At 38.6% G+C, this 17,777-nt stretch overlaps 1 protein-coding gene across 1 annotated transcript in view; it reads left to right on the top strand.

Annotated features, from left to right (window-relative positions):
* The window catches only part of PDLIM1 (PDZ and LIM domain 1), a 46,778-nt gene extending 34,763 nt beyond the window's left edge, over nt 1–12,015 (top strand). Inside the window, exons 5-7 of the mRNA XM_044665724.1 lie at nt 4,275–4,426; nt 10,744–10,861; nt 11,483–12,015. Coding sequence (XP_044521659.1) covers nt 4,275–4,426; nt 10,744–10,861; nt 11,483–11,669 — 457 coding nt within the window. The 3' untranslated portion in view covers nt 11,670–12,015. The remainder of the gene's footprint in view (nt 1–4,274; nt 4,427–10,743; nt 10,862–11,482) is intronic.
* The last annotated feature ends 5,762 nt before the right edge of the window (nt 12,016–17,777 follow it).

Here is a 17,777-nt window from a genome sequence, read left to right as displayed (position 1 = left end):
TTAAGATTCAACAGCTGAAGAAAGAAAGCAAACATTCTACTTTAAGAACAGGAATAGGGACTCTGTTTATTTGGGAAGTTGGTTTAAAAATATAAATGGGTTTGTGACAAATAGATCTTCAGGGCTTCAATTTAAATATTTAGTACTTTGGATAGTAACTGGTTCTGAGTCCTAGACACACCCACAACCTCTTCCCTGCTCCTAAACCCATAGTACCATGTGCCAAAGAGACTCAGAACTTACCTCAATTATTTGAAGAGCTCATGAAAGGTGAACAAATCTTAATGTGTTCATTTCTAACATGTAGATTGGGACCAGTGAGTCTAATGATAAAACTTTAAGGGAAACAGATCCAGAATTAATTCTAGGAAGAATGGCCTAGTAATTAGGACTATCCAGCAATGAAATGGGTAGCTAGGTGACACAGTGGAAAAGCACCAGGTCTGGAGTCAGGAAGTCCTGGGTTAAAAGCTGTCCTCATACACTTACTACGTGACTCTGGACAAATCACTTAACTCTGTTTGTCTCAGTTTTCTCATTTATAAAATGAGTTGGAGAAGGATATGACAAACCACTCTAATATCTTTGCCAAGAAAACCCTAATTGGAGTCATGAAGAGTCAGATATAACTGAAACCACTGAACAACAACAATGAAATAGTCTATCTCATGACATAACAAGTTTTCTATCACTTGTGGTATTCAAGAAGAAGCTAGATAGCTTCTCAAAGTTATAAATGAGATTGATGTATTGGGAAGAGAACTGGACTAAGTGATTTAAGGTTGGTGAATGGCAGTAACCAAAGAGAAGACATCGGTTTTCTATTTTCTATTTTTGTTTAAAGATCTGTAATTATGGTAAAAAAAATTTATAGTTTTATATTTCCAACAGATACTATGTAGCTTGACCTGATATAATTGGAAACAATCAACATATGGCAAATCAAGTGATATCACAAATAATGTGATAGAGTGCCACCCCCCTAAAAAAGAAAAGAAATGAATTAATAAAATCTTAAACTCCTTTAAAAGAGGAATGGTATCCAGGACTATGAAAGTAGTAGTTTTGCTATATTTTGCTCTGGTCAAATCATAGCAGGATATTGTATTCAGTTCTGGGTGCCACAATTTAGAAAGGACATTAAAAACTCAAGGGAGGGGCAGCTAGGTAACTCAGTGGATAGAGTGCCAGACTTAGGGATGGTAGGATCTTCTGGCCTCAGACACTTCCTACCTGTGTAATCCTGGGCAAGTCACCAAACTCCAGGTGCCTAGTTTTTACTACTTTTCTGCCTTGGAACTGCTAGTGTGGATCCTAAAACAGAAGGTAAGGGTTTAAAAAAATTAAAGAGAATTCAGAACATGAACCAGGATGGCAAAGAACCTCAAGAACATACCATGAAAAGATCAGTTGAGGGATCTGGCATGTTTATCCTGAGAAAACAAGATTTAAGTAGTACATGATAACTGCCTTCATTTGAAAGGCTTTTATGTGGGAAAAAAAGACTTGTTTTGCTGGTCTCATTGGGAGGAACCAAGAATGAGGCTGAGAGCTGCAAAGAGACACATTTACTTGTGATTTAAGAAAAACCAACCCGCCTCCCCAAACTACTCATTAGAGCTATTCAAAAGTGAAACGAGATGCTTTAGGAGGAAGCAGGTATTCCCTTCATAAGCAACAGCTGGACCATTTCTCCAAATATGTTGTAGATTGGAGTCTTTTCTGTGTACTGGTTGGTTGCTTAGATGGCCACCCAGAACCCTTCCATCTCTGAGATTCTCTGATGATTCTGTGGTAGAAAACTGTGGTCAAAATTGGATAATCTTCCTTCCCAGAAAAGGATTGATAAATATAAAATACTCTAATGTGATTAATATTCTTTTTAAAAAATCTTTACTTCTCGGTGAAAATTAAATTTATATAGTCGTTATATTTATAAATCACAGAGCACATTTCATACTTTTAAGTTATCAGGAAGATCTGATGGGTGGTCATTTTGTTCTGATAGTTTATCTTCTGGATCATCCTGCCCCTGAAAGATGCTGGTTGAGTCTGAAGAGACAGGCTGCAGTTTGACTATGATTAGATTTTTCCATTGGGGTGCCAGGGAGGCCTCTATTGGCCAAAAAATATTTTTATTGTGTGAATAGGGAAAAGAGAGAGTAGAGAAATATGAGATGAGAGGACACCTGATGATTATGTAGTTTTCCCTTCATCCCACAGACTAAATAGCAAGCAGATTGTCCCTTGGAAGATGGAACCTGGGAAGGAAGTAAACCAACGTCCTGCCTCATTTAGCTATTGAGAACCTAGAGTGATGGTGAGGGGGTGGTACTTAAGGGCATGATTGCTTTCAGAGAATCTAGGACACGAGCCTACTCCCTTAAAGGTGAACTTAGAATCCTCTAATACATATAGTCTCCTATATCTCATCATCCCAATGAGACATCCTCTTTCTTCTCCTCTCCCTCACTTGCTAAAGGAAACTGGTTTCTCAGGAGGCCTTCTACAAATAGACCCGGAGTTAGTTTTTCAAACTGAAAGGTGAGGTGGGAGGTATTTGATTTGGGGGTTCATGAGTGATCAAGAGAGTAAAACAATTTCCTGGGTGCTTAGAGAGAGCGGGAAGAGGAATGCTAGCTCAAGTCATTCCCCAATATTCTGAGATCAAGCTTTTCCTATACTTTACACTAATCATTGATTGGAAAACGAGTAACTAAGTTCTTAAATGCAATGAAAAACATTCCCACCTTCTTGTAGTTTCCTTGAGTCAGATAATCAGATTGTATGTTGAATATTGGAGTAGAAGGGGGAGAGAAGTCTGGAGACTACAGAGCTGTGACACCAGAGGTCAGCTTGCCTGAATCTTTGAGATGTTGTTGTTCAGTTGTTTTTCAGTTCTATTCAACTCTTCATGACCTCATTTGGTGTTTTCTTGGCAAATGTACTGGAGTGGCTTGCCATTTCCTTGTCCAGTAGATTAAGGTAAACAGAGGTCAAGTGACTTGCCCTGGGTCACACACCTAGTCTGTATCTGAGGCCAGATTTGAACTCACAAATCTGAGTCTTCCTGACTCCAGGCATAGCACTTTATCCACTGTGCCACCTAGCTGCCCACTGCAATACCAATTAGCGTAACAGGAGAAGAGACTCTTCAACACTAGTTTACTGAAGTGATTTTCTCTTTTATTCATATGAGCATAAAGATAATTTTAGTTATGATTCTTCTTTCCAAGTACCCAGAATTGTAACTCTGAGGCACAATGATATTTAGCTTAAGTTAGTAAGCTGTTATTGAGTGCCTACTGTGTACAAGGCATTGCTGGCATGTTTCTTTTCCTCAGAGGCCAGAGTGCCTGATAATTTAGCTTGCTTTGAGCTCATTTGTAGGACTGAGCCTTTTTCCTGTGCATTAGGCTGCTGTAGAGAACAAATTAGGTCCAGATGATTCCTCGTTGGTTCCTTAAGACAGGATTAATTTTTCCCTGTCACAATTAACATCATAATGTATACTTTCAGCATGCCCAGGTAATGCAGTAGGTAAAGAGATGACTGATCTCTAAGTCAGGATGATCTTAGGCAAGTCATTTTTCCTCTGTATACCCGAGGCAATTCTTTAACACTCTCATTTCAGAGCTTTTGCAGATCTTCATTGATAAAGGAAGTTTCCTCACTGGGCATTCTTTAATGCCAATGAAATTGCTGGTTCATAAATACATAGTACACATATTTGTTTACTTAAAGAACCCATAGTCCATGCCACTGGACTAGAATAATGTATAAAAATCAGTCTCTAAAGCAGGCTTCTTAACCTGGGTTCCATGAACTTGTTTTTTGAATATTTTAAAAACTTCATATCAGCAGAATTGTTTCCTTTGTAATCCTATGTAATTTATTTTCTGCTTTTTAAAAGTATTATTCTGAGATGAGGATCGTTGGCTTTTCCAGACTGCCAGGGGGTCCAAGGCACAAAAACAGTTAAGAGCCCAGTTCTACATGTCACTGGAATTTATTTTCTTTTATCAGGATAGGTCTATCCCAAACATTCTTTTAAAACTGTGTTACTGAAGCCATTTGGAAGAAGTTGTTTTTGCTTGGTTCATAACCCCAGCCAGCTAAAATTGCACATTGTTGGAGTGGAAGGGAGTTTCGGCTTTCATTTTGGGGGGATGATTTTTGTTTGGTGTTTTGTTTCTTATTTTTGAAGGAAGGGAAAAAGATAACTCTTCAAACCTCGTGATGGCTCATTATGAATTTCCAAACATTCTTTATAGCTTAGAACACAGCCAGCCTTCAAGCAACATCGGCATCGCCAAAGATTCAGAAGTTTACAAGATGTTACAAGAGAAGCAGGAGCTAAATGAGCCACCCAAACAATCCACCTCATTCCTGGTGTTGCAGGAAATTCTAGAGTCTGAGGAGAAAGGTAAGCTGTGTTTGTCATTTGAGCTGGTTACACAAAAGTCTTGGAGTCATTTATTATTTTCCTTTTTTTTTTTAGAAAAGGTGATTCTAAATTTAATATGCCATTTCAATACCAATTACACATAAGTGGAAGCCATTTGTAATGTAATTAGCTATTTTTCTATTTCTCAAATGTTGTTGGATAGCTATCTAATCACTAAGCTATAAATATTGTAATGAAGGCAGTATGGCATAATGGATAGAGAATCAGCCTCAGAGTCAGGAAAACCTAGGTTCAGGTCCTATCACTGACACATACTGGCTGAGGGACCCATGACAAATCACTTAACCACTCAGTGTCCCATGGAAACTTGCTAAGACCTAGCTGTGGAACATTGGCTAATCTTCATTGGTAAGGGAAAAGTTTCCTCCCTGGAAATCCCCTGTGTAAGTGAAATCACAGACCTGGTCCAAAATTCCCCAAATATCTCACCCCATAGCCACTCCATTGGAGTCTCCATTAGGAGTCTTCATTTATTCATCTTTCTTCCTTTTCCTTCTTATTAGGTTGTCATGGTTAGTATATACTCAATCCTCTGATTTTACTTTTTTTTTTTGCATCATTTCATTAAGTTCTTTCCAGAATAGGATCCACTGAACACAGAGAAGGAGTTTGCCTAAAGGTCTGAAAAAGAGTCTGCTTTTGTACAAAATTACCCATTAGTATTATTTCCTATTTTAAAAAGCTGGACTTTGAGCTGGATATTTCTTTTGTTTTACTTGTGTTCCATGTAAATGTCTTAGGGTCACAGAGACATAGAAAGTTAGTGCTTTAGAGATCCTTAGAAATCCTCAAATCCAGCTTCCTCATCTTATGGAGGAGGGAACTATGACTTAGATTGGTCAAGGGACTTGCCCAAGGTCATGCTATTAGTAAACAAGGGAACCAAGACTCCCTTACTTATAAACTTTGTGAAGGTTTTTTTTTCCCCTCATGAATTGTTTCCAATTATAAAGTTTCTCTCTCCACCCCTTTGGTTTTCTATAAGCCCAAATGCAGCTTTCCTGTTGGACTTGGAAAGGATGTGAAGGTCTGAGGGCAAAGGACGATGACAGATCTGGTTAGAATGAATCAGAAGTAAAACCCAGTCTCCCTGCTTTCATTTTTGGAGGACAAAATGTGGGTCATTACACTAGGAGAGAGAAGGGATGTGCCATCTTTAGTTCTTAATGCAGCACAAGGATAATAGATACGGGGTCCTGCCAGAGAGGGTGTGAGTGTGGTCCTGTAACCATTCTGGACCAGCCAGATCTAGAGTGTATTAGGAACTATTTCAGATAGGATTATCAGAACTCTAGAATCCAGGGCTTGCTCATTCTGATGAGTCAGTCCCCAGGGCCTCTTTCTTTCAGACAGACTTAGATATCTTTCCAGGTTTCTTTTCTATACTTTGGGCCTTGTAATGTGCCTCTTTGGCTTCCCTGGAGACCTTGTTCTTCTTCATCTCATGAGGGAGGCAGTAATAATGGAAAAGGCACTTCATTTGGAGTCAGAGGAGCTGGCTTTGTAAACTGGTTCTGATACTACTCATATGACCTTTGAAAAGTAATTTAATCTTTTGGGTCTTCATTTTTCTCATTTATTAAATGAGTTCTAAGGTTCTTTCCAGCTCCAAATCTATTATCCCATGCATTTTAGACCCTTCTGTCCCTTTCCTTCTTTCCCTCATCTCCATCTTCTCATAAATGTTTATCTTTTTCAAAGGTAAAAGAAAGGAGGTGGTAGATCCTAGGAAAGTCTCTGTGTGTTCTTTAAGACTCATTAGAGCCACTAGAATAGAGATTCTTAACCTTTTTTTGTGTTGCAAGAAATTTTCTACTTCTAGATTCATCCTCTGTCCCCAACCTCCATCACCCTTCACACTTTTCATACCAGAGAACCTCAAACCCTGCTGATAAAAATCTGTAACATCTCTGTTTCCCTTAAAGCTATCTCAAAAATTCTCATTTATACTTAGGTGAAAAATGACTCGAGTGGTCACTGATATAAGCTCAGTCAGTGCCTGGCACATAGTAAGGGTTTAATAAATACTTGTTTCATTAATCATTCTATTCCCTGTCAGGGTCCCTTTGGATCCTTACTGTGTTGCCCAATATTTTAGCTTTCCCTCAGACCTAGAAGAGAGTGTGACATTGGCACCTGCCTCATCTATCACCTATTTGCTAGTTTGGTCTCTTATTTTTCCCTCCTGGGTAGTCCTTGTGGAAAAAGGGATCATTCGGCAGTTGTAGAGGACAAATCATTTTCTGGACAAGAGGCTCATTGTATTTTTTTTTATAGTGAGGGAAGACGACAGCACTCAGGAAAATCCATTTTAGAGGCTCTCTTTTTAGAAATTAATTCTGAGAGGGCAGCTAGGTGACTCAGTAGATAGAAAGGTCCTGTGTTCAAATGCGGCTTCAGACACTCCCTAGCTGTGTGACTCTGGGAAAATCACTTAACCTCCATTGCCTAGCCCTTACTGCTCCTCTATGTTAGAACCAATATTTAATATTGATTCTAGGATGGAAGGTAAGAGTTAAAAAAAAAAGAAATTAATTCTGAGGATTTCTGATTAGGTCAACCTGGATCCAGAACAATGTGAAGAAGAAAAAAAAAAGAACTTTCTAGGGCAGGCAGTCTCCTCCTGGGTTTGTGAACTTAAAAAACTTTTTTTTTAAAAGCAGTAGTATTTCAGTATTATTAACTTCCTTATTAATCCTATGTATTTTATTCTGTGCATTTAAAAACATTCTGAGAAGGGACCAGGGGCTTCATCAGAATGCCAAAAGGGTCCATGATGCAAAATGTTAAGAATTTCTGGACCAGGAAAGGCCTTGCATGTAAGGCACCTAGGAACAAGAAGGAGACAGCAGGAATGAGATAATGTCAAGTAGGAGGAGAAAAAGAAGTGAAGGATACTGAACAGCTTTTCAACTGGAACAGCCTGTCACATAGACAGGGAGCAGTGTAAGCAGACGGCTAAGTCACTAATGACTACAGCCCATCTTCCTCCTGCTACCTGATTAGAGGAAATAGGAGGGAGTAGCTGTCTGGTTGATTCTAGTGTGAGAGAGTTAAGAAAGTTCTTAGAGGTCTTTGGTTCAACTTCCCACCCAGTATCCAACCTTCAAAAAGTCTAGCTGACAGGCCAGGAATTGTACGGAGTCTATCAGAAATTATATGTGGGATCGGGGGTAGGAGGGAGGTGGGAAGTGGAGCAAATCTCAACTGAAAACAAACAAATCTCAAATCACTAGACTGCAGTAATCGAAGTACACAAAATCTCAACACAACCTGATTTCTTGAACTTCTGTATTTCCTGAGATTGCTGAATTTCCTATATTATTCTCTGTGCCTGTCACAAAGCTGTCCATTTTAAGAGGCAAGGACCTTGCGATTAGGGAATGTCTTTTAAAGTAAGCTCCATTAAGCCATCCAAAGTGCCACTGAGAGTGAGAAAATAACCAGTTTCAGTTGAAGTCCCGAGACTGTCCAGTGCTAAAGAGCTTTCCAGAGATACTAGGTTTCATTTGACTCAAAACATTCTTATTGTTTGGCATCATAGAGAAGCTTGAACAGGATCCACATAGGTAGTGATCGTAGAGAGGTAATGCCAAATCATATTGATTTTACCTTCCCAATATCTCTTACATCTAACTCTCCCCTCCAGTGACTTGACTGCCTCTCACCTAGGCTTCTATATTAAGCTTCCAAATTAGTCTCCTCACCTCCATTCTATTCAATCTATGGTTTACTTGCTCCCCATCAAATTGATTTTCCTAAAGCCACCAGCTTAATTGCATCATTCTTTTGCTCAAGAAACTTGTTGTTGTTGAGTTGTGTCCAACTCTTTGTGACCTCATTTGGGATTTTCTTGACAAAGATGATGGAGTGGTTGGCCATTTCCTTCTCCAACTCATTTTACAGATGAGGAAACTGAGGTAAACAGGGTTAAGTGACTTGCCCAGAGTCACACACACAGTAAAGTATCTGAGACCAGATTTGAACTAAGGAAAATGAGTCTTCCTGATTCCAGACCTGGCCCTTTATCCACTGCTCCACCCAGATGCTCTCAAGAAACTTTAGTAGTTCCTTATTGACTCTAGGATGAAGTATAAGTTGCTCTTTTTGTTCAGTAAGACACTTCCCACTGAGATGCTAAAACTATCTTTCTAGACTGACTTTCTGTCACTCCCTCTCACACATTCTACATTCCATTCAGACTGGCCTCTTTGTGGTCCCCTGTCTCTTTGTGCCCTTGCAAGGCTTTCCCCATGCCTACAACATACTCCCTCCTCATTTTTACCTCTTAGAACTCTGAGTCTCCTTCCAGCTCAAATGCCACCTCCTACACAATGATTTTCCTTATCTGTAACTGCCCCTTCACCCAGTTTTTAGTGACCTCACTGTACCTGAAATTATTTTATGTTTTTTTGTATTAACTTATTCCCTTATATACTTACCCAATGATTCAGTAAAATATAAGCCCTTAGAGAATACTATTTATTATTATTATTTTTTAATTTTTTAAGTAAACATTTAATAAATGAGTGAATATCAAATCAAAGAACAGTAGACTGGAAGTCAGAAGACCTGGGTTATAATCCTTGTTTTGTCTTTAACTAGCCATATGACAATGGAAAAATAACTTTTTAACTCCCTGTCCCTTTTTTTTTTTTCTTTTTGCCACTGAAGGGGGTAGAGGAAGTATACTAGATGATCTTTAAGGCTATAATGAGCTTTATCTCCAGTTCCAGTAAGTGGCACATTTGTGATGGGAACAGGAGACACATGACTAAACGTAGAATCCAGTTATTGTAATTCCTATCCCTCCCCCTTCCTGTGATTTTCGGTGTTGGTTTATATATTCCAGAAGCGGCAAAATCAGCTTAAGAATGTGTCACCAGACAACACATCTCCTAGAAACTTGGTTACTTTTTCTAGGACTGTCATCCTGCATTGGTTATCAATGGGAAGTAAATGTTTCTCTGTTTACTGATGAATCAGTGCTATTCTTTCAGTCCCAAGAAGCTCCCTGAGACAAGTGTTTATACTTAATAAGACTTTGTTTCAACAGCTGGTTTATGCTTTAGAGTTGTCCAGGTAAAGGAAATCATTGCTGTTTCCTCCTTTTCATGGTGGAGTAGGCCAAAGATATCCTGATGTGCTAACGTCAGGGAAAAAGAGGAACATTTTCTGGATGGACTCCCAATGCTTGAGAAAGTATCGCATGCCTAACAATGTTGTGTGTGTGTGTGTGTGTGTGTGTGTGTGTGTGTGTGCATGTGTGTTTCCAAATTTTGAGTAGACAACAAGGTTACAAGAACCACAGACTTATAAGGCCAACCAAACAAAAAGATTTTAGTGGCTTCAAGGAGAGTTTGGGTTTGGAAAAATCACTTCCAAAGTGTTTAGCAGAATGCCCAGCACTTAGTACTCAATGCTGGTACATAGTAGGTATTTAATAAATGTCTACTGACTGGCCAAAGGAAATGAGTGGAACAGATTAGATAATTAGTACATCAACAAATACTAAACTAGTTGATGGGGATATGATTGGGGATATTGACTCTAAATGATCACTCTAGTGCAAATATTAATAATATAGAAATAGGTCTTGATCACTGACACATGTAAACCCAATGGAATTGCTCGTTGACTATGGGAGGGAGGTGGGAGGAGGAGAGGGAAAGAATATGAATCATGTAACCAAGGAAAAATATTCTAAATCAATTAATTAAATAAAAATTTCAAATAAAAAATAAATATCAAACTGAAACAATGGAATCTTTTTAGTTTTTCCTTCATTTGTTTGTCTCATGAGGGCCCTAGGATTGTATGACATTGCTGCAAGGTTGATCCTTGGCTCTCTATGATTGAGCCAATGACCAGGTAATGAACTTTTAATTATGACTGCATCTCAGCCGAAAAAGACCTTGTTTTTCATTGCTTTGGTTTTCCTCACCTGTAAACTCCATTTATACCTCATCCTAGTGACCAAGCACTGGCAAATATTAAATAATGAGAGAGAGATAGTAAGGGTACTAGAAATTGCAGTCAGGAAAACTTGGGGTCAAAACCCACTTCTGACATTTATTTACTGTGTAACTTTGAGGAAATGACTTATCTTCTTGGAACCCATAAAATGAAGATGACAGGTTTACTTGTAACATCTACCTTATAGAGTTATTAAGGGCTCAGTTGAAAAAATGTGCAAAAATACTTTAAATACTTAAAATTTCCACCTAAATAGTATTTTACTTTCCATCTTACTTGATGTGTTCTCCAAATTTAAGGGGACCCCAATAAACCTTCAGGATTCAGAAGTGTAAAAGCACCTGTTACCAAAGTTGCTGCATCAATTGGAAATGCCCAGAAGCTGCCCATGTGTGACAAATGTGGCACTGGCATCGTGTAAGTACTTCCCTCTCATCTGTAATGAAATCCCTGTAGGAGTCACTCACTTATGCATAAATAATACCAACTGATTCTTACACATCAAGAGTATATTAATGCTCTCCCAAATGGCCACTAATTGGCAGGTGAGTTCCATGGGAGAGAAAGCCCTTTCCCCTTCCCCTGTCTTCATCTGACCTCTGAGTTCCCTTCCACTTGTATATCTGTGATCCTACCTTCCTTTTGCCTACATATTTCATCATTTTTGGCTATAAGAAATGTGGTTTCTATTTCTTTGACAGGGAGCATGAGTCCCAGCCCTAGGCAGAGTCCATGAGGCAAATGGGTATAAAACACAAAAACTGGTCTGGAAGATCAGGAGATTGGGGTTCTAGTCTTATCTCTCTGATACAAGCTATGTGACCATGAGTGGTTTCCTCAATTTCTCTGAGCCTTAGCCCACATATCTTTAAAATGAGTGGATTAAAAAATAAAGATAAACAAAAACAAAAAGTAAAATAAAATGAGTGGGTGGGTTAAACTGTATGATCTGTAAGGTCCCTTCTAGCTCAAAATCTATGATCCTTTGATGCTCATGGGATGGCAATCATATAAGACTAACAGAACCTTTTTTCACAGTGGTGTGTTTGTCAAGCTTCGAGACAAGCATCGACACCCGGAGTGCTACGTGTGCAGTGACTGTGGGACCAACCTGAAGCAGAAGGGCCATTTCTTCGTGGAGGACTGCATCTATTGTGAAAAGCATGCCCGAGAGAGAGTAACCCCACCTGAGGGTTATGATGTGGTCACAGTGTTTCCCAAGTAGACCAGTAGGCATGTACACACTAACCGTTTCCAATCCTCACTATATTTTCCTCTCTCTGGTTCCCTTTGCCTTCCTCTCCTAATGTCTCTGGCAATTGGCATGGTTTTATCGCTGTGAAATGAAGCCTTTCTCTTTGCCTTAGCTAATGGGATACCACCCATCCCATGACACTTGCTTTCTAAATGGCGGACAGCTTGGCCTCGAGTCCTCTCAACAAGCATCATGTCTCCTTGTCATACTCCTCTATCTCCTGCAAACGGCATCAGATAGAAATTCAAAATAGAAGCAAAACAAAATCTATTGGACATGGAAGTGATTTTATAGTCAATAAATGTAAAGAATTTGACCAAGTGTATGCTATGTGTCATCACCTAACCATGTGCCATAAGACTACAGTTGGACCAAACTTTAAGCTAACCCTTCTCGCTCACCTACCTTCACTTCAGGTGTCCAGTCACTCCCTTTGAAGTATCAGCATCACTTCAGAGAGACTGTAGGTGGGGGATAGTCCCAATGATATAGATAATCACTGGAGTCTTTAGGAGATGAGATTTCTTTCTCTTACCCCTTGAGTTGAAGGTACATTGAATACCTGGAGGAAGTAAGAGGAGCAGAGTCTGAAGAATTCATGGACTCTATGTCTCAGTGATCGAGTTAATTCTCAGAGACACACTGCACTGGAGAACAGGGAACACCTATGTGGATTAATTAAGTAATCTTCCTTAGGATTTCCCTAGGTGTGAATTTTCCTGAGCTTTACTTAAAAAGACCCAGGGCTTCCTTCCATTTTAAAGTTCTTCCTTGTCTCTTTGCTCTTTGATACTCATGGGAGGACACCTTAGAGAGATTAGAATTGGATTGAAAGACTCATCTCTGACTAAAGCAGACAAGGAAATGGCAAAGCACTAGAGTAAATATATAAATCTGAAGGGTTATACATAGGGAAAAGGCACTAGAACTTAGCATGGAAGAATAAGAATAGGCTTTAGGGAGAAGCAGGTGGCCCTTGAGCTGAGCTTTGAAGGAAAGGAGGGATTCTGAGCTGCAGAGGTAAGGAGAGAATGCCTTCCAGGTATGGGGGACAGGTTCAGCATAGGTACAGAGGGCATTTACATAATGATAAGATAGGAGACATCCTCACACCAGGATTGTTATCTTATGACTGGGATCAAAGCTGAAGCAGCATACACATGGCTTTATTATACTGGAAAGCAGCATGCTCCAATGGTCAAAGTGCTGGATTTGGAGTCAGAAGACCAGGTTTAAATCCTGCCTCTACGATTACCACCTATGTGGCTGTCACCTCTGTGGGTCTCAGTTTTAGCATCTGTAAAATGGGGGAGGGGGAGGATAGGACTCAGTGACTTTCAAGATCCCCTTTATATGACCCTATGATCACATCAGTCAGTGGATTACAGAGTAATCACAGGAGCAATGCCCATCCTTTCTCCAGCTCATCATTTCCAGCTGATGGTGGCACGAAGGGATCATTGTGAGAAAACTGAGTTGTACTTCCCAATCATAACCTTAGATCAAACATTCCTTAAACATGCCCAGATTCTATTAATTATTCCTCACATAGGGTGATATCACTAATGATTTCTATCACTACATCAGAAGCTGCATAGTTCAATGGAAAGTGTTGGAGGCAGAAGACCTGAATTCAAATCATCTCTTGTAAAATCACTTAAAGTCTTGGGGTCCAGTTTTTTCTGTCAAGGGAGGGAGTTTGACTAGAGCGGTGGTGTCAAACACAAATAGAAACTTACTGGGACTGCATATTGACTTAGAAGACCACAAATGAACACTATCTTTTATGGCATGTTTATTTTGCTAAATATTTCCCAATTATAGATGGGCATCACTTACAAGTTGTAATCTCAGAGATATAATTTGACATCTCAGGCTAAAGGACCTCTACAATCACTTTAAGAGTGGCTAGGTGGCACAGGGGGATAGAGTGCTGGACCTGGAGTCAGAAAGGCTCATCTTTCTGAGTTCAAATCTAGCATCAGACACTTCCTAGCTGGGTGACCCTGGGCAAGTCATTTAACCTTAGTTGCCTCAGTTTCCTCATATGTAAAATGAGCTGGAGAAGGAAATGTCAGACCACTCTAGTATATATATATATATATATATATGCCAAGAAAACTCCAAATGGGGTCATGAAGAATTGGACATGACTGGAAAATGACTGATCTTTATAATCTCTTTGAACTCTGAAAGTTTGATTCTGTAAACGAGCTCTTATTTGGACTCTTTTGTGTACCTTTGTCTTCTTGCTAGTTTTCATCTTTTCCATAGGACTGAATCTCTCATATTTGATCTCTGCAAAAATGTAATAGATTGTGCCCTTTGGATTTCATCCATTTGGTTGGAAGGAAACAGCTCCTAGTTGGATTGGGGAAAGGGGAATTCCATCCCTTAACCTGAGTTCCAGGATTAAGACAAGAACTGTTTGTTTCTCTTACAAATTAAGGAGGATAGTTATCATAAATGCAATAAAAAAAGGTCCATAGTGATAAGCATTGTAGTGTATAGGGAGCTGACCTTGAAGTCTAGAAGACCTGGTCTGGCTTCTGACACATGCTGGTTATGTGACCCTGGGATATTCACTTAAACTTTCAGTGCTCCCCTGGAACTCTCGTAAGACTATAAATTGTAAGGCAGTTTATAGATGGACTATATGCTCCATTTATACTAGTGAAGGCAGTTTATAGATGGACTATATGCTCCATTTGTACTAGAGTTTTCTCACTGGCAGTTCTCTACATCAATGAAATCATTGGTTCAGTCCCCCCTACAAACATCACAACAGGTAGTATGATAATACCTTAAAATGAGCCAAACTGCTGACACCAAGCAAGCTTTGGTGGGCATTGAATGGACCTTATTCAGGCTTCTTAAAGGATAGCTCAGGGCATAGTCTACAAACCCAGATTCAGCCCATTCATTCATATCGAGAAGAAGAGGAAGCCTGGGATGAGGTCTCTTAGTTCAAGTGTATTCAACTTGAGTCAACCAGTCTCAACTCAAAATTGGGTCATGAGAGGGGATGAGATACCAGAGGCATAGCCAAAGATAATCCAGTTGGTAATAGAGGTTATTAAATAGGCTGAATTTCCAGTCCCATTCCTTTCTAACCAGCTGGTCTCGGAGAAATCATTAAAACTCTAAAGAGCTATCTGACTGAGGTGGACCAGCTCCCATGTCACCTCCATGGAATTTCAAGACTTCTTCTAGAAGGAAAAATGGCACCATATCTCTTGGGTTTGTTCTGGCTAAAGTACTTTCCTAAAGTACTTCCTGAAGTAATATTTTAAACACTGAACTTGGAACCTACTAATGCTGACTGTTGCTGCCCATGGATGGGAAAGGGATAAGCCCTTTCCTACCCACCTAATTCCTGGTGATAGACTATATATTCAGTTTCAAAGCTCAGTAAGTGAGAAGTGAAGAGAATGTGTTTATGTTTTTTTTTTTTTGTTGTTGTTGTTTGTTTTTTTTAAACCCTTAAGTTCTGTGTATTGGCTCCTAGGTGGAAGAGTGGTAAGGGTGGGCAATGGGGGTCAAGCGACTTGCCCAGGGTCACACGGCTGGGAAGTGTCTGAGGCCAGATTTGAACCTAGGACCTCCCATCTCTAGGCCTGGCTCTCAATCCACTGAGCTACCCAGCTGCCCCCTGTGTTTATGTTATAATAGGTGTTTGTATATTGTCTGGAAAACTGGTATCTATAAAATCAGATTGGAGCCCAAATAGGATAGCAGAAGGAACATTTGACTTTGAGTCATGAAACCTGTGTTATAGTCCCTGATGTGCCACAGTAAACTTTGTGGCACGGATGAATCATTTTATATCTCTGGACCTAAGTTCTACCTTCTGTAAAATGAGGAATTTCTAGCCAAGAATTTTACAACTAAGTTGCTAACGTTCCAGTTGTTAGAAAAAAACAAGCAAACAAAAAATCCTAAGGTCTAATCCAGATGATTGCTAAAGTGTACTCCAGTTCTAATGATCTGTGAGTCTAAGGACAGTGCAAATTACGGGTACTTGCCATGTTAGCTGGTATTTATATAGACTAAGAGCCATCTCATTCTATAGTGACCTTCTTTGTATATAGATTTTTAGAGAGGGAACGGAAGGTAGAGAAATACTTGGAAAATGGAGATGAAGACACCTAGGCAAAAATAACAGTATTGTAGAATTTAGTATAGATGGAAGTCACAGGAGATGTGTTATAGATGTAGTAGCAGCTTGATCTATTTGAAGAAAAATACTGAAGTGAGAAGAATTGCTACAACATTAGTGAGGAGTGTCTTCTTTAGTGTCACTTGAATTAGATAAAGAAGACACACAGTGAAGCATTTGGCATTTCACTTGGTCATTCTTTGTAAAAACAAACTTAATACAGTTAATGATAAGCTTTGGAACTCAGGAAATTAGTCCAGTGCAAGTATATTTGAAATACAAAAAGAGTTATTCAGCAGAATAATAAGCACTAGAAAATTTTTGACTGGAAGGAAAGATTCTAATATAAGCTGTACTATAATTCTGAGAAAGTATTGTGGGATTTGCTTAGAAAGAGAGAGGAGTGAAATAGATACTGGCTCCTGAATGACACAAAATTCTATGTTTCTTTAAATCTTGCTCCAATTTATATTCATCTTTCTACATTTTAGTTATGTATATGTTATATAGTTATCTTTTTAATGCTATTTTTCCCAATGAACAAAAATCAATTCTACCTCTCACTTGCCTCCATTTGGGAGAAAAAAATTAAAATTCTTATAACAAATATGTCATAGTCAAGCAAAATAAATTCCTATATTGCCCATGTCCAAAAATTTCTGACTTTTTCTGCATCTTAAATCCATCACTTTTCTGTCAGAAGACAAATAGCAACCTATATCAACAGTCCTCTGGTTTTGTGATTGTTCGTTGTCTTGATCAGAGTTCTTAAGTTTTGCAAAGTTTTTGCCCTTACAGTGTTGTTGTTTTTATTCTTCTGCTCAATTCTCTCGGTAACAGTTCATACGTATATCCCCACATTCCTTTAAATTCATCCCTTTTATTAATTTTAGCACGATATTTTGCATTTACATACATTATTTGTTTAACCATTCACCAACTGATGGGTACCCTCTTACTTTCAAGTTCTTTGTTACCACAAAACAATTGATAATTGTTTTTCTAGATATGGGTCTTTTATTTATATTCGAAAATTCTATTCAGCTGTGGTCTTTGCATCAGGAAAAATAAAAAGCCCTCTATTACTTGAAAAATCCATTTTTACCCCAAGTAAGATTATATTCAATTTTCCTGAGTAACAGTTTATTGGTTACAAACCTATATCTTTTCTCTTTTGGAACATATTCCATTATCTACTTTTCTTTATATTTGTAAAATTATTTTCAATAGTTATTTACTCATTCTTACTTTTCTTTAAGTGAGAAACTCTGCATTTTGGTTATGCTGTTCTTAGGACTTTTTATTTTAGGGTTTCTCCCAGAAAGTTTTTAGTGGGTTCTTTATATTTTAACTTTGCCTCTTTGGTCTGTGCACTTTTCATTTATGATTTTTTATTTATTTTTTAATTAATTTTTTTATTTAAAAAAACCCTTACCTTCCATTTTAGAATCAATACTCTGTATTGGTTCCAAGGCAGAAGAGTGGTAGGGGCTAGGGAATGGGGGACAAGTGACTTGTCCAGGTTCACACAGCTAGGAAGTGTCTGAGGATAGATTTGAACCTAGGATTTCCCATCTTTAGGCTGGAAAAGTCTAAAAAAAAAAAAGGTTTTTTTTTTTTTTAGACTTTTGATTTCATTTCTGGTATTTCTTCTTATCTCTTAGGGTTGCTAGTTTCTGTTTGGTCCATTTTAATTTTCAGGGAGTGTTACTTGGGTAAAATTGTTAACCTTTTATACTAAGTCATTTGTCCTTCTAGTTCTTTCCTCTAGATTTCTTATTTTATCTACAATATCTTTTTTAAAATCTCTTGTTTTATTTCTTCTAAGGAATTCAAATAGACACTGACTGAATCATATTGTTTTCTTGGACTCTGCCCCCTCTAGACTAGATTTCCTTGGACCCTTAAAATAGACATTT

Source organism: Gracilinanus agilis, chromosome 2 (genome assembly GCF_016433145.1).
Source record: "Gracilinanus agilis isolate LMUSP501 chromosome 2, AgileGrace, whole genome shotgun sequence".
In the NCBI taxonomy this organism is placed as follows: domain Eukaryota; kingdom Metazoa; phylum Chordata; class Mammalia; order Didelphimorphia; family Didelphidae; genus Gracilinanus; species Gracilinanus agilis.
This window is presented reverse-complemented; position numbering and strand designations above follow the sequence as displayed.